This window comes from Geotrypetes seraphini, chromosome 8 (genome assembly GCF_902459505.1).
Source record: "Geotrypetes seraphini chromosome 8, aGeoSer1.1, whole genome shotgun sequence".
Taxonomy (NCBI): domain Eukaryota; kingdom Metazoa; phylum Chordata; class Amphibia; order Gymnophiona; family Dermophiidae; genus Geotrypetes; species Geotrypetes seraphini.
Genome location: NC_047091.1, coordinates 61,171,756 through 61,193,436, shown reverse-complemented (window position 1 = coordinate 61,193,436; position 21,681 = coordinate 61,171,756). Strand labels below are relative to the sequence as shown.

Sequence of the window (21,681 nt, the reverse complement as noted above, 5' to 3'; positions counted from 1 at the left end):
GCAAATGAGGTTCAACGTGGATAAGTGTAAGGTGATGCATGTCAGTAACAAAAATCTTATACATGAATACAAGATGTCCGGGGCGGTACTTGGAGAGACACCCCAGGAAACAGACTTGGGAGTACTGGTCGACAAGTCAATGAAGCCATCTGCGCAATGCGTGGCGGCAGCAAAAATGGCGAACAGAATGCTAGGAATGATTAAGAAAGGGATCACGAACAGATCAGAGAAGGTTATCATGCTGCTGTACCGGGCCATGGTACACCTTCACCTGGAATACTGCATCCAGCACTGGTCGCCGTACATGAAGAAGGACACGGTACTATTCGAAAGGGTACAGAGAAGAGCGACTAAAATGGTTAAGGGGCTGGAGGAGTTGCCGTACAGTGAAAGATGGGAGAAACTGGGCCTCTTCTCCCTTGAAAAGAGGAGGCTGAGAGGGGACATGATTGAAACATTCAAGATAATGAAGGGAATAGACTTAGTAGATAAGGACAGGTTGTTCACCCTCTCCAAGGTAGGGAGAACGAGAGGGCACTCTCTAAAGTTGAAAGGGGATAGATTCCGTACAAACGTAAGGAAGTTCTTCTTCACCCAGAGAGTGGTAGAAAACTGGAATGCTCTTCCAGAGTCTGTCATAGGGGAAAACAACCTCCAGGGATTCAAGACAAAGTTAGACAGGTTCCTGCTGAATAAGGACGTTTGCTGGTAGGTCTAGTCTCAGTTAGGGCGCTGGTCTTTGACCTACGGGCAACCACTGGAGCAGACTGCTGGGCATGATGGACCACCGATCTGACCCAGCAGCGGCAATTCTTATGTTCTTATGTTCTTACTGGATATAGTTATACCAGGCTATAATCTGTTCAGGAAAGACAGGATAGGAAGAAAAGGAGGTGGAGCAGCGTTATATGTTAAAGATCATATTAAAGACACACAACTGCAGGATCTGCAGGGCAAGAAAGAGGCACTGTGGATCAATTTGGAAATATATTTACATTGGTGTGATATACAGGCCTCCTTCACAGATGGTAGAAATAGACAGAGATTTACTAGTAGACATTCAGAATATATCTAAAAAGGGGGAAGTTTTACTAATAAGTGATTTTAACATACCAGATGTTGATTAGGGTATCCCTATTGCAGGGTCTTCTATAAGGAGGGAGATCCTGGATTCTCTGCAAGGAGAACTGTTCCCATAGCTGTCTATAGAACACATGCAGGATGGGATCATATTGGACTCAGTGCTTACAAACGGGGAAAATGTTTCTGACGTTATAGTGGGTAATCATCTGACATCAAGTGATCACCGCATGGTACGGTTTAATATTAAGACGAGTATAGAGAGGACTCATTCAAAAGTAAAGGTTCTAGACTTTATAAAAACTAACTTTGTTCGGATGGGGGATTACGTCAAGGAATTGTTGTCTGGATGGGAATGTCTGGAAGGAGTAGATGTGAACAGGCGTGCAACATCATCGCATTGACGTCCGCGCATGCTCAGAGGCCCTCCAGATATGGCCCCCAAGTTCAGAGAAAACAAGGCAAGGTTCATGTGGGGGCAGAGAGGAAGAGAGGTGCCAACACCAGAAGTGACACTCATGTGTCTTTCAATCCCTGGCAGCACACCTGGAATCTTGCTGTATGAATCCCTATCTATTAAATTCTACACTGCTCTCAATTTACGTAGGGTTAAAAAATAAAAAAAAATCAGAGCCTGCAATACCAGCATCAGCCACTGTATAATACCATGTTTCCCCAAAAATAAGACAGTGTCTTATATTAATTTTGGGTCCAAAATGCACATTAGGGCTAAAAAAACGCATTAGGGCTCATTTGGGGGGACTGTCTTATTTTTTTCATGTACAACAATCATCTCTCTCTTCCTCTTCTCCACCCCTATTCTTTCTCTTTCTCCCCTCCCCCCATGTGCAGCATCTTTCCTCCTCTCTCACCCATCCCCTTGTAAAGCATCTTTCTATCCCTCCCTCCCATCCCCCTGTGCAGCAGAATCCCACCAACCCTCCCACCATGAGACTGACACACCTCCACTCTGAGGTCTCCTAAAGCAGTAGGGGCGGGGTTGCTGAATCGATGAGCTGGTTTTTTTGGCAAATCAGGCAGCACTAGTGTCAGGGAGTGTCAGGAACATTCGGTGGGGGGGGGGGCTTATTTTTGGGATAGGGCTTATATTAGGAGCATCTTTAAAAATCATGCTAGGGCTTATTTTCGGGATAGGTCTTATTTTCAGGGAAATAGGGTAGGTATGAAGTCAAAGGAGCCACTATTGTCACCTGGTGTATCCATGAGAAAGTTTACTAACTCATGAAAAATCCTATGGATTTCACTGATTATCTGTACAGCTTCCGGACCTCCAGAATGGTAAACTTGTAAGAAAATCAAAGTCTTGACAAACTATGATTATCCATGCTTTTCTTGTCTCTTTAACTTCTCTCTCTGTTTGGCTTATAATTAGAGTTATGCCATGCAAATGATCTACATAACCATATTCTATATAACCAAAAACCAGATATCCACATGCCTCTTGGTCTCCTCGTGGCCATAGTTTAAAATGGGAAACAGCAAATTAATTAGGAAACTGCAATGAGCTTTAGAAAATAACCTTTCAGCACTAAAAACTTGAAGGCCAATATTCGGACTGAAGGCAGCCTGGCTACCTCCCATGGTCAGTAGTGAACCTGGCAATATATTTCTGGTTAAATGTGGCCGCTGAAGACTTAGCTGCCCAAGCTGATATTCACCAGCTGGCTGGCTAAGGCACTGCAAGCCAGAGATAGATCCCCTTTTTAGGGGGTCTGTCTGGCTGCTAGACTTAGCCAGAGAATATTGACAGTGACCAGCTATGTCGCGTGACACAGCCATCTCTGGTCAATCCACCTATCTCCTGCTGAATATTGGTGGTTAGCTGGCTGTGCAGTATTTATTTGGCTAGGAGTTGCTCCTGCGGAGATGTCCAAAGAAACTGGTATGCTTTATTAATTCAATGGCTTGACACACACGTGTTTTGGCCAACCTGGCCTGCCTCAGGCGTCTTATCTAGTCTCACAATAGATCATGCAAAGCACAATGTGTCCCAAGTTGAAACCTCAGTACATATAGAAAGGCACTCTTATATAGCTTTTATATAAGCAAGTGTATTGATTCCGCAGCAGCAAGGATAGGACTCCTGAGGCAGGCCAGGTTGGCTGAAACACGTTTGTGTCGAGTCATTGAATTAATAAAGCATACCAGTTTCTTTGGACAACTCCACTGCTTATTTATATGATACCAACTTGTGGGGGTGACGCTCCTGTATGAGTCGTTCTTGCCCAGCTAAATGCAGCTGAATATCAGGTGGACTGTAATTGGCAAACGCCAATAAGGGCATGAAAGACTAGACCCCCCCCCCAAGGCTACAGGAAGTTGAAGAATGAAATCAACAGCTGGCTAGTGTTCTGTCTGTGGCCAGCTGACAAAGCCGGCAGGTTACCCAAAGGGTGTCTCACCTTGAATTCATAAGACTCTTCGATGACTACTTCCAGCTTGGCATGCTCCCCCAGGATAGGTTTACCCATTTCTGCAATTCTCCTGGCTTCTTCCTCTTCAGCTGTTAGTTTCTTATCTTCTTCATCTAAAGGAGAATATATGTGTCACTTTAAAGTCTGTTGGTGATTTAAGATCCCATCAGTATCTTTCCTTGCATAAGAAAATCCAGACTTAATCTTCATTCTGCCTGTGTTTATTATGTGTGAAATAAAAACCTGGAAGATTCTAAACAGTGGGGAAGAGGAATAAAAGACCTTAAATGGAATAGCCTCCACGGCTTATAATTTGCTCTGTAATCTCATGATTTGCATATTAACTGTGCAATAATTATAATTACTCTAGCCTCATAATTAAGCAGCTTGTGCATGCACCCTGTGGCTAAATTTGAAAAGCTCCAAGTGCCTGGGTGCCCTCAGCTTTCTGCCCAAATGTGGACAGTGTCTTCTGCATTTCTTCAGGCCACCAATCATCATTTGTGACTGTGGTTTTTTTTTCAATTAATGTTTAAAAGAAACACAACATGCACATTATTTAACCTATGCTGTATGTTCTATTCCATCTGACGGATCCTAAAAGACTATAATTGTTAATTGACAATGATGGGTATTTTGGTGATGTATACTGACTGGGCAGTACAGGAAACATGAGAAGGTCTAGAAGTCAACTTTTTTAAGAGATTGGAGGTGCTAAACTCAATACAAATGAATCCTCCCTGGACGCAGGAGTGGAGTTTGCTCAATATTTGGCTTGTTCAAGACCCACTGCACCCTCAGAGCTGGCGCCTCTGGTCATAGGTAGGTTTGCTGAGGTGATGCAGCGGAACACATGGCTTGGCAGGATAAAAGTCGAGGCAACTTGGAAGTAACAATCTTGGGAGGTGGAAAGAGATAGAAAGACTTACCCTGGTTTAGTAAGAGAGCTGTAGAGAAAGGAAAGAAAAAAAAAGGAGAGAGAAAAAAGTATGAGCACAGTAGAGTAGATAATTCAGTCACTTTCAGACAGTAGGGCTACCAGGAAGAGAGGCATCCACTGAGAAATCACACGGGGGGGGGGGGGGGGTGCCATCGTTTGAGAGTAGTTTTACCTCGGTGATCCTTTGAAGCTGAAATAGCACCCTGGACTGATCTTTTAATCCACAAACAGTACTGAGTGCTTTACCCCTCTGCTCCCTTTCATTCCTAGCCCCAGAGCAATTGTGCAGGGATTCTCCATATCTGTGACAGATCCAGGCAAGCCAACATTGCAATTATAGGAGTTAATCTTCTCTCTCTGATCCAAAGGGCTTTTAAAGATGACTTACACACTACACAAAGCACATCAGGGCAGGCAGATTAGATAGCTACTACATTTGATCCTGTGATGTGCTGCCAACTTCTTAGCATGGAGCTCCTGCCAGCTCTGGTCCAGTCACTGACACGTTCTTAATTATTGATAAATCATTTAACAAAGGTCTCTCTCTAGTACATTACTTTTGCAACTTATCCCGCTACTTGCAAGCAGAGAGGTTTCCATAATTAATCCAAGGCGTTTCCACTACCCTGCACTCGTAATCTAAGGTCAAATATTTTCTCCGAAGAGCAACTCTTATCTGCATTCTCATCTGTGATGAGTGCAGGAATTTCCCAAACACATCCTGATGACCCCACAGCCAGTCAGGTGTTCAGGTGTCATTTATATTTAAACATTTATTACTTGCAAACATCCAACAATTCTGAGCAACTTACAATAAAACATGCATAATTAAAACAATATCACCATCATATCATAAGCTATATCAAAAAATAAAATTCTTCCTAACTCAGGGGTCCTTTTACTAAGGTGCTGTAGCCAATTTAGCACGTTCTAATTTTTAACGGGCGCTAAATCGGCTACCTCACCTTAGTAAAAGGACCCCTCGGTCATTTGCCAAGAAACATTTCTGAAAAAGCAGATTTTTAACCATTTTCCTAAATTGAAGTAAACTAGTAGCACTCCTTATATCCAATGGTAAAGCATTCCACAATGTTGCCGTACTAGGTCAGACGAAAGATCAATCAAGCCCAGTATCCTGTTTTCAACAGTAGCCAATCCAGGTCATGAGTACCTGACAGCATCCCGCAAAGTAGCTAAATTCGATGCTGCTTAAGTTTCAAGTGTCAGGTTTATTAAAATTTTATATACCACCTTATCATTTATTTCAAGGTGGTTATACATTTTAAAATAGGGTAAAAACAGATAATACAATTTAACATAACTTTAACAAAATAAAACATACACTATTAGACAAAACAATAGCATACACGATTGGACAAACAAGTACGAGTGGAAAAAAGGGGAGAACTACATGAACTGGCAATGAATTCCAGAGCTACTACTACTTATCACTTATATAGTGCTGAAAGGCGTACGCAGCGCTGTACATTTTGACATTTATAGACAGTCCTTGCTCGGAAGAGCTTACAATCTAAGTTGGACAGACAGACATGACATATAGATATAGAACCCAAGGTGAGAGGAGTTAGGAGTTGAAAGCACTCGTGAAAAGGCGGGTTTATAACTGGGCCCTGAACACCGCCAAAGACAGAGCCCGCCGTAGGGATTCGGGCGGCTTGTTCCAGCATACGGTGCAGCAAGGCAGAAGGGACGGAGTCTGGAGTTGGCAGCTGAAGAGAAGGGCACAAATAGGAGGGACTTACCAGCTGAGTGGAGCATAGGGGGAGATAAGTGAAGAGAGATAGTGAGGGGCAGCTGAATGAGTGCCTTTGTAGGTCAGGGAATTGTATTTGGAAATGGATAGGAAGCCAATGAAGTGACTTTAGGAGAGGAGCTGAATTATACATTAACTCCCAAATTCTTTATATGGCATCTAAAATTGTGCACATATATCAGTGAGCGTAGCACAACTTAATAGGTGGTGATAATTGGCAACTAACACCTCATAATTGACGTTAACTGGAGTTAATTGAAAGTTATGCACACAACTTTGTAGGCGCACTGCCCAAAATGTTGTTATGCGCGAACCTGGAAAGGGGGCATGGTTAGAGGGCAGATCATGGGCATTCTTTTAAGTTATGTGCAAGTTTTTAGCTTATGCGCCAATGTGCACATAGCTTAGATGCAGGCATTTAGGTTAGGTTTTCCTTGGCCTAAATGAGTGGACCTTGGACCTATCCTACTGGAGCGATGGTCTAGGACATGGCAACTCAACTTCAATGCCAAAAAATGCAAAGTTATGCACCTGGACAGCCAAAATCCATGCAAGTCTTATACCCTTAATGGCGAGATCCTAGCAAAAACAGTAGCAGAACGAGACTTGGGGGTAATCGTCAGTGAGGACATGAAGTCTGCCAATCAAGTGGAGCAGGCTTCGTCCAAGGCAAGACAAATCATGGGCTGCATACGAAGGGGTTTCGTCAGTCGTAAGGCAGAAGTCATTATGCCATTGTATAGATCCATGGTGAGGCCCCACCTGGAATACTGTGTGCAAATCTGGAGGCCGCATTATCGCAAGGATGTGCTGAGACTGGAGTCGGTGCAAAGAATGGCCACCCGGATGGTCTCGGGACTCAAGGATCTTCCATACGAAGAACGGCTTGACAAATTACAGCTATACTCGCTCGAGGAGCGCAGAGAGAGGGGAGACATGATCGAGACGTTCAAGTATCTTACGGGCCGCATCGAGGCGGAGGAAGATATCTTCTTTTTCAAGGGTCCCACGACAACAAGAGGGCATCCGTCGAAACTCAGGGGCGGGAAACTACGAGGTGACACCAGGAAATTCTTTTTCACTGAAAGGGTGGTTGATCGCTGGAATAGTCTTCAACTACAGGTGATTGAGGCCAGCAGCGAGCCTGATTTTAAGGCCAAATGGGATCGGCACATGGGATCTCTTCACAGGGCAAAGGTAGGGGAGGGACATTAGGGTGGGCAGACTAGAAGGGCCGTGGCCCTTATCTGCCATCTATTTCTATGTTTCTATGTTTCTATGTAACTGGTGCTAAGAGTGATTCTACAAGCTAAGCCTAACTTTTATAGAATCACGCTTCATGCCACATTAGCTGGCACCAATTTTTTAGGCACGATATATAGAATTAGGCCCTAAATGAAAAGTCTCAGATTTGTTTTAAATGCACTGTTTGGTTACTTCATTGTATGTAACAGATGGGTTTAAAAAAAGGTTTGGACAAGTTCCTGGAGGAAAAGGCCTAGTCTGCTACTGAGACATGGGGATTGGTAGCTTGGAATGTTGCTACTATTTGGGTTTCTGCCAGGTACTTGTGACGTGGATTGGCCACTGTTGGAAACAAGACATTGGGCTAGATGGACCATCGGTCTGACCCAGTATGGCTATTCTTATGTTCTTATCACTTTGTACTTTTTGAAGCTGATAAATCTTCATACATGGGAGACTGTATAAGTAAAGATGTAGCTATCCTGAAAACATGATTGGCTGTGGGATCAAGAGGACAAATTTGGGAATCCTTGGGTTAGTGTTGCAGGAATGAACCTCACTCACAAACCACTCTAGCTGGGAGTTGATTTCAATCTCTCAGATTCACGACTAGATCTCCTCTTAATTCTTGCCCCTGCACCAGAGAGCTTCCATTTGAAGCTCATGGGATGTAATTTATTCAGAAAACATACTGAGCTGAACTTTTCAATCCTTTCTGGTGACCTTGAACAGATACTAGTCCTCACTTCCAGTTGTCTATCTTTTCACGCTACATTTTCTATTTTTTTTATCCAACGTATCTGGCTCTATTTTTTTAATTTCTCTTCCAAGCTTCATTAGGTAAAACAAAACAAGAAAATGAAACTCAATTGAATTTATGATTCAGCTAGTGTTAGAAAGGAATGCCTTTCCTGTCACTTTCCTCCCGGAGATATCATAGGAGGAGGTTATAATAGGGAGAAAATGTTACTTTTGACCTGGTGGGCCGTGTCCCTGAGGGGAGGCGATGTGTTACTGCTGCCGTTGACACAGTTTTTCTGATGTCGAAACCACACGTCAGTACATCAGCAAGAGGAAAGAGAAGGTGGTGTGTGTGTGGGCACAGAGAGGGGGAGGTTGGTGAGAATCTATGCAAATACTCCCTTATCTAGTTAGGTCTGGGTCTCATTTACATTTCATTAAAACCCACTTCCTAGAATTTGAGTATGTTGGAAATTGTTAAATCTTAAAGAGGGATCTTTTGTAACAAAGGGAGAAGGAGGAGTTGTGAAGGCGTGTTTGCCTTTTAAACTTCCTGAAGATTGTAAATAAATAGGAGGCTTAATCGGGGTAGATGTAATCATTGGCATAAAAAAATCTCCTCTAAGCATAAGCCTAGAGGCAAGTAAAAATTAGCAGATAACAACTGTAAAGGCAATACAGTAGTTGTAAAAAATTACTGTGAAAAATTACCCCGAGGTAGGAAAAAGCCTCATATCTCCTCCTCCCTCCAACCAACTAGATAAGGTTGTAAATAAATAGGAGGCTTAATCGGGGTAGATGTAATCATTGGCATAAAAAAACCTCCTCTAAGCATAAGCATAAGCCTTCAGCAATGCAATAAATTGTAATTCTCAAATTGCCCACAATATCTTGGGAGACCATGGGACGCTAAAGTAACTAATGTTTAATTAATCCCGCTGGAGCGATGTTCACTAGAACCTAGATACCACACATCGACGATGGCCAGCGTTTCGCTTCAAACAAGCTGCCTCAGGACGTACATGTGGTTAATCTTTTATGAAAGCTCCGGGCTCCTCAGAGGAGCCGCCATGTTTCTAAACCCGGAGCTTTCATAAAAGATTAACCATGTGTACATCCTGAGGCAGCTTGTTTGAAGCGAAACGCTGGCCATCGTCAATGTGTGGTATCTAGGTTCTTGTGAACATCGCTCCAGCAGGATTAATTAAACATTAGTTACTTTAGCGTCTCTTGGTCTCCCAAGATATTGTGGGCAATTTGAGAATTACAATTTATTGCATTGCTGAAGGCTTATGCTTATGCTTAGAGGAGGTTTTTTTATACCAATGATTACATCTACCCCGATTAAGCCTCCTATTTATTTACAACTTTATCTAGTTGGTTGGAGGGAGGAGGAGATATGAGGCTTTTTCCTACCTTGGGGTAATTTTTCACAGTAATTTTTTACAACTACTGTATTGCCTTTACAGTTGTTATCTGCTAATTTTTACTTGCCCCAATCTTGGGAATTCAAGATGTATTTTTGGATAGTTCTGTAGGTTTTACATGGTTTCTGTGTTTACTGTGCTGCAAACTTTTTGAGAGTGTGGTTTTGATATTGTTATTTTTCTCGATTGGCTTGGGTGTGTTGTGTCATTTTCCCCCCCAGCATTTCCCTGTGCAGCAGCAACAGCATTTCTCTCCTCCCCTCCACCCCCCCCCCCCCCACTTCTTTGTGCAGCAGCAGCAGCAGCAGCAGTATTTCCCTTCCCCTCCAGGTTCCTGTGCAGCAGTAGCAGCATTTTCCCCCACCCCCCTTCCCTACTCTTACCACGATGTGGCCTGCTCCTTTTGGCCCCTCCCCCTTCCCTTCCCGCGGTCTAGCCTGCACCAAGGGCCCCCCTTCCCTTATTGCGTTCCTCGCAGGCAGGCCCAGCTTCTCTCTGCACGTTACCTATTTTTTTTTTCATTCTGTTGCCCTCCCTTGTGTGGCTGCCTGCCTGCCTGGTCTCATTGAGCAGCTCGCGGCTGGAATCTTTTTTGTCAGCGTTTCCCTGCCCGCCCCGCGGTCTGGCCTGCTCTGGGCAAATTTTTTTTTTAAGTTTAAAGGTGAGGAGCCGACACTGCGATCTTGTGGAGAGCAGGGAGTCCAGTGCTGGCGGCCAGTCCTGCCAGCGAGTGTAGGTAGGTGCTGTAAGGCTGGGGACTCGCGCATGCGCACTCCTGCCGCCATAGGCCTACTGATCATGGATCAGAGATCATGGAACACGCAGGTAAGAGTGCGCATGCGTGTCTAGGGTTTTATTATATTAGATATCCAATATGCAAAAACAAGTCCTTGACATACAATGTAAATGTGGTCCCGACTAGGATCCAAGTTTCGGTGACTACGTCGCCTTCCTCAGGGGACAGTAAGGAACTTGTATTACTTCACAAATGTTGCGCTAAAACGCTCCAGCGTCTCTACTAGGAAAAGAAGCACCAAATGACATTATATCCATGGGCATTGACTAACTCAAGAGGTATTCACTTACACCTTGGACTCCTGATGCAGGCTCACTCACTGAAACACAGCCCGTGTCGAGTCTAATGCCAAGTCCATATTGTTACTTGGGTTGTCATTAATGTGTAGTTCATTTGAAGACCTTTGGCTCACTCTGTTTTTCCCTTGGATTCCTACGATTTGTTTAGAGTTGACTTTTTTCTGTTTGGTTGTAAATCAGTATTTAATCATAAAGACGTGGAACCTTTGCAGAGTACTAGATTCAACTCTGGCTACTTTGATGGGCAGACTCGTTGGACCATGAAAGTCTTTATCTGCCAGAATTTACTATGGTGCCAATAGTGATTTATGTGGACCAGAGAGACTCTGTCCCGTTTAAATCAACTTTCATCACCCAAACGCCAATATTTAGCGACACTAAGCTGGACAGCTCCATTAAACATCTGCTCTGACTGGCCCATAAACAAGTGGCCTAACTTGGTAGAAACCTACCACTTTAAGGTAGGTTCTTAGTCCAAGACACCTACCAGAAAGTAGGCGTGGTTAAGAGGCCAATTGTGAGCGTGTTTTGAATTAGGCACCAGTAGACACCTAGCTTAAGTGCACTCATTTAAACCAAGAGAATCGTGGCATAAATATGTTGCACCGAAGGTTATTACGCCTATCAATGCCTAAGCCCACTTTAAGCACCGCTAGGCATGATTCTATAAAGTGTGCCTGTGTATTAGGCGCCATTTATAGAATCAAGCCCAAAATGCATACTGTTCCAAAAAGGGTTGATTTTTGCAAAAAATAATAGGATAAAATATTATTTTATGTATTTTACAACGCATGAACGATTTCTTGAACAGCTAATAGAGCGTTAGAATGAGAAAATATAAAACCCACAGTACATCCAAAAATAGGTAGCTAAAAATCTTATAGTTGCACTCTAATTAACTCACTAGTGGGGTGAGAACCAGTACAGAAAATATCAGAGCATGTATATAGCAACCAAAAGAAAAAGCCAAAACAATTAATTATACTTAATTAATAGTACAAATAGACACAGCAATGCTATATAGCTAAATATCTTGACTCATAGACCACCCAAATTTCCTAGGCTACATAGTTCCTGTCAGGCCTCTCCCATGTCCCAATGGCATTGAGTCCTACCTTTGCTAGTGAGGATTCCTAAGCCTTACCAGCTGAAGAGGTCCACTGCCCAAAGCCCAAGCTCCATGCTGCAAATAGGTAGTATACATCAGCTACCAAGGCCAGCATTCCCACATATGCCTTTCTTCTCATTCCCCCTTACATCCAGTAAATGCCCTCCTTCTCATCACATTCTATCTAGGCACTATCCCCTTCTCTCCCCTTTTCATCCAGCCTCTGCTTCCTCTCCCTCTTCCACCCAGCTTCTGCCCTCCTTCTCTTCCCCATTAGTTTCAGTATCTGACCTCCATCTTTCCTTTCCATCGAATGTCTGCCTTCATTCTCTCCCCATCCATCCATTGTCCTCCTTTCTCCCCTTCCACCCAGCTTCTGCCCTCCTTCTCTCTCCCATTCCTTTCAGTATCTGACTTCCTTTTCCCCTTCCATCAAATGTCTGCCTTTGTTCTCTCCCCATCCATCCATCCATTCGTTGTTCTCCTTTCTCCCCTTCCACCCAGCTTCTGCCCTCCTTCTCTTCCCCATTCATTTCAGTATCTGACCTCCTTCTTTTCCCTTTCAATCGAATGTCTGAACATAAGAACATAAGAAACGCCTTCACCGGATCAGACCCTAGGTCCATCTAGTCCGGCGACCTGCACACGCGGAGGCCAAGCTAGGTGCTCCCTGATGGAGACCTTGATCACCGGTATCCCTCAATGTGATTTGCAAGAAGGTGTGAATCCAACTTGCGCTTGAATCCTAGAATGGAAGTCTCCGTCACAACCTCCTCCGGGAGAGCATTCCAAGCTTCCACCACTCGCTGTGCGAAACAGAACTTCCTGACATTTGTTCTGAGCCTGCTGCCCCTCAGTTTCAGTCCATGACCTCTTGTCCGTGTCACATTTGAGAAAGTGAATAATGATGTTTCTTGGTCTATTTTGTTGAATCCTTTTAATATTTTAAAAGTCTCTATCATATCCCCTCGCAGCCTCCTCTTTTCGAGGGTGAACAGTCCCAGTTTTCCTAGGCGTTCCTTGTAACTCAAATTTTCCATACCTTTTACTAGTTTCGTGGCTGGCCTCTGCACCCTCTCCAGCAGAGTTATATATTTCTTTAGGTATGGAGACCAGTGTTGGACACAGTATTCCAAGTGTGGTCTGACCATTGCTCTGTAAAGTGGCATTATAACGTCCGCTGATCTACTCGTGATCCCCTTCTTTATCATGTCCAGCATCCTGTTTGCTTTCTTTGCTACCGCCGTGCATTGAGCCGACGGCTTCAGGTTCCTGTCTATCAGAACCCCCAAGTCCCTTTCTTGTTCGCTTTTGCCTAATGTTACACCTAACATTTTATATTCATGTTTCTTGTTTTTCCTGCCCAGGTGCATCACTTTGCACTTTTCTATGTTAAACTTCATCTGCCATTTGTCCGCCCATTTCTCCAGCTGGTTCAGATCCTTCTGAAGATCCTCGCAGTCCTTTAGTGAGCCAACTGCCCGACATAGTTTTGTGTCATCTGCAAACTTGATTATATTGCTTGTTGTTTCCTCTTCCAGGTCATTTATAAAGATATTGAACAAGATGGGCCCAAGAACCGAGCCCTGGGGCATGCCACTAGTCACCATCTCCCAGTCCGAGAATTTCCCATTTATGCTTACCCTCTGCATTCTGTTTGCAAGCCATTTGCCAATCCATCTGAGCCCGTCTCCATCAATTCCATGACTTAGTAGTTTCTTCATGAGCCTTGCGTGCAGAACCTTGTCGAACGCTTTCTGGAAGTCTAAGTAAATTCGTTCTCTCCCCCATCCATCCATCCATCCATCCATTGTCCTCTTTTTTCCTCTTCCATTCAAACTCTACCTCCCTTTCACCCAGCTTCTGCCATCCTTTTCTTCCCCATTCCTTTCAGTATCTGACCTCCTTCTTTTCCCCTTCCATCAAATGTCTGTCTTCATTTTCTCCCCATGCATCCATCCAACCATCCATCTATTGTTCTCCTTTCTCCCCTTCCATCCAGCCTCTGCCCACTTCCACCCAGCTTCTGCCCTCTCTCTCTCCTCTTCCATCCAGTCTAAGCCCCTTCTGTTTCCTCCCTCCCAATTCAGCATCTGGCTCCCCACACACATACACCCCTACTGCTTCTCTAGACCAGTAGCAGTGACAAAGTAAGCCCTAGCCACCACAAAGCCAGACTCTTAATTCATGGAGATGCTGGTTGTGCCCAACAGGAACTGACATCTGAGGGGGCAGGACTGTACTTATGGAGAATCTGGCCCCATGGTGACTGCAACTTCTTTTCCATCTAGAGAAGCAGCAACAGCGGCTTGGGTGGCGGTGGGAGGAAGGTGGAGAACACATATGTGGCATCCCTGTGAATTCACTGCATACAAACTGGGGAGCTGTGGTGTACAGTTTGGAAACTACTGTCATAGTTGAGTCACAACATAACCTGCCACCAATTTATAGTAGACGATGGCAGCTGAAGACTTAAATGGTCCATCCAGTCTGCCCAACAGTCTCATTATTATTAATTCATTATTAAATTATACGTATATTTGTTTCTGATCTTTCATTGCCATTTTTGGGACAAGGACTGTAGAAGTCATCTCAACACTGCCCTTATGTTTCATCTACTGGACTTGTCATCAAAGTCTACTTCAGCCATTACTGATCCATCTTGCCTTACAAGGAACACAGACCATAGAAGTCCACCTGGCACTGTCATTATGTTCCAACTACTGGAGTTTCTGTTATAGTCTCCTCCAGCTCGTTCTTATCCATCCTGCAATTCATGGGATACAAACTGAAGTTTGCCTGGCATTGGCCTTAGTTCTTCTACTCAACCCATCTATATGCATGCAGCCATTTAAGCTTTGTTTTTATATCTTCCTTCTAATTATGGATCCTCTATGTTCATCTCACACCTTTTTGAATTCCGTCACCATTTTTGTCTCCACCACCTCCATCAGGAGGGCCTTCTAGGCATTCACCACCCTCTCTGTGAAAAAGTATAATGGTTCTGACCCTTCGTTTTGAGTTTGGGTCACAGACACATCTGTCACTGCTCTCTGTAATCAAAATATTTACAAGGGATATCTGAGGAAAAAAATCAGTCCCAAGACACCAACAGCCTAATTCTAGAAAGTTGCATGCCAAAATTTCTCACAAGCATGCAAATTTGTGCAGCTTATAGAGAAATTAGATGCTAATTGGAATGAACAACCAATTATTGGTTATAATTGGCAGTTATGTGCATACTAGGCCTTAGTCAGTATAAGTTGCATTTCAAATTCCAAAGCATGGAACTCCAAGGGGCGAGGATGGGGTGTGTTGGGCCGTTACACACACAGGTTATAGAATACTAGCTAGGTGCGAGAAGTCTTACAGCCAAAGCCTCTTTTGAGGAGAAAGCAGGGCATCAACTTCATGCAACTGCTTTGAGTCCTGACCTTTAGTAATTTGGAAAGGATTTTTATGAGAGGGTAACTGCCCTTGTTGGATCTAGGACCCTACTGAAATGAAAGGCTATACAGAGCAGCCAAAGAGTAAAATAAAGCAGCAAGCATCTCCAACTAAAAAGACTCGTAGCAGCTCTATGTGAAGCATTTAACAGGCACACGGCCCTGCATCAAATATTCAAGGCACAAACTGTGGGAAATGAACAATCATTTAGCCCTTTCAAATGAGCAGCCTTCGAGGTCACTAGCTATGGAAGAACCAATACTAGGTGCTCAGAGATAGCACTTGTCCCAGGTCTCTAAATCAGCAATGATGTATGGGCTGCCACAAGCATTTTACCCAACTCTACCAGAGAGGTTCAAGCATGGCAGCAGTGACGGAGGAAGAAAATACAAGCGCGTGTAAAAGAGCTGCGACAAAAAACACTGAATCAAGTGGATAATTACCAATGAGAGGCAAAAAAAAAAGTCCAAACTAGAACTCTCCACCATGTCAAAATGTAATAGGGCAGGAAAGACAGAGGAATTATTCACAAAATAACTTCTGCTAATGAAACCCAGATGCGAGTGTAGCTCATCTGTCAAAGGAGACACATGCATGTCTGCAAAGGGAAGATTGTAGGTGTCACTTCTTTAGTGCAGACCTGCCCATGGCAAGTGGGAGGGGTTAAGAGGCCAAGTAGGCACCTATTAGTTGCTACTGTATTTTGTAAAGATATATGGAGGTCTATGTATCTTTATAAAATACTAGTCTACAAAGCAGAAAGCATATCTTGAATGCAGGCAAAAAACACCAAGGGCCCCCAGAATTAAGGACAATCAAGAGGAGTTTTCTTGTAGGACCTACACGGACCATGTTTCGGTGTAACACGCCTGCATCAGGGATCTGTACAAACATGTGCTTTCAAACACTATGGGAAATATATCGACCAGGCAGAGAATTACGATCTGAGGGTGTTTCAAGTTTATTAGGTTTTTATATACCGCCTATCAAGGTTTTCTAAGCGGTTTTACAATCGGGTACTCAAGCATTGGGTGGAATGAAACTTACAGCAACTAGAGAATTGGAAGTGCACTATGCTATATCGAAGGCCACAATGTTCTCTATAGCGGGTGTGAAATTATGGAATGCGCTACCAGGATTTTTACGACTTTGTATTGATTGTGTGAATTTTAAGAAGATGTTAAAAAAACACACTTATTTGTTAGCGCTTTTATGTAATATCAAGGGGTAAACAGCTGTAATAGGCTATCGGCAGATGATTAAGAAGAAGTAAAGAATGGAGAATGTTTTGCTACATTTTATTATAATATTTTTATTGTATGTATGTTTTTATCAAAACTGCTTAGTTTTAGGTGGTATATAAGTTTTTAAAATAAATAAATACAAAACAAAATATAGACATCTGCAGTCCTCTAACAATTTATGGTTTTATATTAATATTTGGTTTTAATATACAGTAAAACTTTGGATTGTAAGTAACTTGGTATGCAAGTGTTTTGCAAGATAAGCAAAACATTTTATTAAATTTTAACTTGATATACAAACAAGGTCTTGCAATACAAGCAGATACAGTATACCGTATTTTCATGCATATAACGCGCGTGTTATACACGATTTTACAAACCGTGAATAACCATGCACGTTATAGGCGTGAGCGCGTTTTACAACATTTTTTTTACATAGTTCACCCCCCCGACATCCGATTCACCCCGCAGGACCGCTCGCACCCCCACCCCGAAGGACCGCTCGCACTCGCACCCGAAGGACCGCTCGCACCCCCACAGCCTCCTCCCCCCCCCATCATGGAGAAGCTCCTACCCTGCTGCTTCCTCTTCCGGCGGTCCCGGCCCTTCTGTGAGCCCTGCGCCTGCGCTGCTTCCTCTTCCGGCGGTCCCGCCCTTTCTCTGACATCAGAGAAAGGGCGGGACCGCCGGAAGAGGAAGCAGCGCAGGGCTCACAGAAGGGCCGGGACCGCCGGCAGAGGAAGCAGCAGGGTAGGAGCTTCTCCATGATGGGGGGGGAGGCTGTGGGGGTGCGAGCGGTCCTTCGGGGTGCGAGTGCGAGCGGTCCTTCGGGGTGCGAGTGCGAGCGGTCCTTCGGGGTGGGGGTGCGAGCGGTCCTGGGGGGGTGAATCGGACGTCGGGGGGGGCATCAGGCTTTCAGGGTGGGAACAGGACTTCAAGGGGGAGAGTCGGGGTGGCCAGAGGAGAGTCGGGGCGGGCGAAAGGAGAGTCGGGCGGCGACAGGAGAGTCGGGGCGACATGCGCGATTTACGGGTGTGCGCAGTATATAAAAATTTCTTTACATAAATTTGTGTTCCCCGCGTGCTATACCGGTGTGCGCGTTTTACACGGGTGCGCGGTATATGAGTGAAAATACGGTACACACACCACATCATCACAACTGAGCTGATGGTTCTTCTCTCTTTCTCCGGCACTGCAGGAGTGTAGTGACTGTTCTAAACAAGCAAGGTCTTGCAATGCAAGTACATACAGTAATTTGTATTAAAGTTTTGGGGTTGTGGAGTTTCCATTATGTCTTATGGGGAAATTTGCTTTGATATCCAAGTGTTTTGGATTACAAGCATGTTTTCGGAAAGAATTATGCTCACAAACCAAGGTTTTACTGTATTTGTTTTTGTAATATGGTTCTACAGAACCCTGACACAGGCATATTATGCTGAAAAATGGCCTGTGTCAAGTCCCACAATAAAACTCCTCTCGATTGTCCTTAATTCTGGGGGCTCTTGGTGTTTGGCTTGTTTGGTGCACTTTGACCCTCTCATACATTTCTTTGAATACAGGTGCAGACATTTACACCAACTGCACAACAGAACTTATGGGGCTCATAATCAAAGAACTAAGACATCCAAAAAAAATACTTAAATGTCCTAATCTCTGGGATGTCCAAGTGCCAATAATCAAAACCATTTTCCTTGACATCTAGCAGGTTGTTTCTCCCATTATGCATCCAGAGTTCCAGGAGGCGTATTTGAAGGCATGTTATAGGTGTATTTTGGGTGGGCTTAACTTGGATGGATAGGTTCCTAGAGGACAAAGGGATTGAGGGGTACAGATAAGACTAGACGTGGGTTATAGGGATAGGAGTAGAGGTAGGTTATACAAATAGTCAGGGACCACTGCTCAGGCAATGGGCCTTATGAGCCGCCACGGGAGCATATATTATATTCAGAACCTTTCCCAAGATATCCTTGACAGAACTTAGATGTTCAGAGCTAGACCTGTTTTAGAAATGTCTAAGTGCCACAAAGGTACCCACTGGATACATTAAAGTGTGACCCTCACACACTCCTCCACTGCTCACTAGCCCCCTCCCACCCCACAAAAATCTTATTAAAAAAAAAAAAATTATTTATCTTCCAATAACTACATACATCACATTATTTCTATGATAAGATAGAAAAAGAAATATTGCAATAAGAACTATTCATTACAATTTGAAGTACAAAAATCATCTTTTAGTCCACAATATAAGGGGGTTTGTCTTTCATTGTTTAATTTAATTCTACAAAAATCTGAATGAAAGAGTACATACCTTTCTCTAGAACAGCAGCACTTGGTATGGAAAAGCCTAGTAGAGCATCACACTGGTGTCTTAAGTAGCCTGGTGGGTGGGCTAGTGAGCCATAGAGAGGAGGACCCAGACCCATAAGCCACTCTAACCACTACATTTATGGTGGAAAGTGTGAGCCCACTAAAACCCACCAAAACTTTACTCTACTGCCACATAAGTAACACCTGCAGCCTTGAGGGCTATTGGGGTGGTAGACAAGTGGGTCTAGTAGGATTTGGGGGAGTTTTGGAGGGCTCACCATAAATAAGGGGTATATGATGAGATATACTTCTGGCACTTTTAAATGAAATTCACAGCAGTGCCCTCTAAGATGTCCCACCGCTTTGTTGGAATGTCTGTGTGGCCAGTCCATTACAATGATAGTCACTCCCACATCCAAATTGTATGGATGTGAACATTTTCACCTTGGACGATTTTGTGGTCGAGAATAGGGTATGAAGTTGGGTATCCTAAGGGTTGGATATCCTGTTGGTCTAGATCAGTGGTTCCCAACCCTGTCCTGGAGGAACACCAGGCCAATTGGGTTTTCAGGCTAGCCCTAATGAATATGCATGAAGCAAATTTGCATGCCTATCACTTCCATCATATGCAAATCTCTCTCATGCATATTCATTAGGGCTAGCCTGAAAACCCGATTGGCCTGGTGTTCCTCCAGGACAGGGTTGGGAATCACTGGTCTAGATGTCCAAGTAGGTGATTTTCAAAAAAAAACAATTAATTTTGGACATTTAGCGGTTCAGCTTCAAAAATGGATGTTTCTGTGCTTCCGTCTTTGGACATTTAATGGGAAACATCCAATTCAGACTTAGACATCCTATCGAAAATGATCCTTTACGTGTTTAGCTTAGCTTTCTCCAGATCAACTGTTAGCCTGAGCATGTTTCTTTTCCACCAGTTTGGACAAAGTTTTTTCATTGTGACTACAGTATTTTGATCTTTATATTGAACTACAAGAATTTCTAACCCCTGATGCAAGCAGAGATGCCGAAACACAGCCCGTGTCGAGTCCATCATTAAAGTAGGATTACCCGGAACGTGAAGGCCCTTTGTACTTTTCTTGTGTTCCTTTGTGGTTTGTACTTTGAATCCCTCTTCTTTTCTTATGGTAACTGATTGTGCCAGTTTTCAGCCAATTAAAAAAAAAAAAAAATCACCAATTAAGAATTCCGTTGGAACACTTAGGATGCTTTGCTACGCCTATGTCGAGGTGACCTTCAACACCTAACGACACCTATCTGAAAAGTAGGCTTGGTTAAGAGTGGAGAATGGGCGTGGTTAAGTTAGGCATCGCTAGCCATCCGAGATAGGTGCCGGTAAATTAGGCCAAGTAAAATCTGGCCTAGTATACTGGTGCCTACCTCTAGGATGCCTAGCGATGCCTTAAGCACGCATAGTTATCGCTAGAGGTGGGATTCTATAAAGGATGCCTAGTGGTTGATTGATAACTGTGTCAAGCGGCTCCTACAGTGTAGGTGCGCTTAGACGCTGTTTATAGAATCGGCCCTAAGATCCTAGAATTGCTACTAAGTTAGAACCAAGTAACTTCATTTATTGTTGATTACTGATTAGTGGCAATTAGCACCTAATTTGCCAATTCACTTATGTGCATGTGCAGTTTTGTGCACTAAGGCCCAGATTCTATGACACTTGAGGACCAGAGTTGCCTATTCCTAAACTAGGCCATGACAAAACTGTCTAAGCAACAAAGAGCCATCTAATAGCCTTACAGAATGGGAAATCTCAATAAGATTTGCCAAACTTGCTAATATTCCTCCCCATCCCACCCTTACATACTCACATATATACTTTAAAAAAAAAAAAAACACAAGAGCTTCCCACCTGAAATTCCACGCTTCATCCATCTTGGCTTCTCCAAGACAATAAAGAAGTTCTCTTGTTTCTCATACTCTTCATCATCAACAATCTTCACCTGCAACGTTTTCCTAAGCAATGGAAAGGGAAGAGAAAGCAGACACAAGGTCAGATGATGCTACCCAGTCCTTAGAAGAGAAGTAGCAAAACACATGAAGTTGCAGACATTCATCATAACTGCCAACATTGTGACTCTTGAACTAGGAAGGTAAAAGATAAATTAAGCTGGTAAATTAAGCCATTAGTCAATAAAGATTCTTCTGTAACTACACAATAAGAAAAAGGGTGTCAGGTCAAAAGCGCGCCGGGACAAAGGCGCGAGCAGACAGTTGAGCACAGCGCGGAGGCGCGCACCAAAGAAAATTACTGTTTTTAGGGCTCCAACAGGGGGTGTGGGGGGGGAACCCCCCCACTTTATTTATTACAGATCGCGCCGCATTGTGGGGGCGTTGGGGGGGGTTTGGGGGGTTCTAACCCCCCACATTTTACTGAAAACTTCACTTTTTCCCTGTTTTTAGGGAAAAAGTTAAGTTTACAGTAAAATGTGGGGGGTTACAACCCCCCAAACCCCCAACACCGGCACGATTTGTATTAAGTAAACTGGGGGTGCTCCCCAACAAAACCCCCCGTCGGAGCCCCTAAAAACAGTAATTTTCTTCGGCGTGCGCCTCCGTCTTGCGCTCAGTTGTCGGCGCGCACCTTTGTCTTCCGCGTTGTTGTCTATGAACCAAGAAAAAGTCCTTGTTGAATCAATAAGACCCTTAGTTGTTGGTGAAATGTTCCCTACTAATGAGAGATTGTAATCTCATGTAATTTGAGTCGTACCGGGCTATGGTGCGCCCGCATCTGGAATACTGTGTACAGTATTGGTCACCGTACCTCAAAAAGGACATGGCAATGCTTGAGGGAGTCCAGAGAAGAGC

The 21,681-nt window shown here is 43.8% G+C and overlaps 1 protein-coding gene across 1 annotated transcript in view; it reads right to left on the bottom strand.

Moving 5' to 3' along the window:
• Positions 1-21,681, bottom strand: part of SLC8A2 (solute carrier family 8 member A2) — a 298,636-nt gene that overhangs the window by 42,103 nt on the left and 234,852 nt on the right. Inside the window, exons 3-4 of the mRNA XM_033955764.1 lie at positions 20,726-20,829; positions 3,504-3,628 (exon numbers count right to left, since the gene is read on the bottom strand). Coding sequence (XP_033811655.1) covers positions 3,504-3,628; positions 20,726-20,829 — 229 coding nt within the window. The remainder of the gene's footprint in view (positions 1-3,503; positions 3,629-20,725; positions 20,830-21,681) is intronic.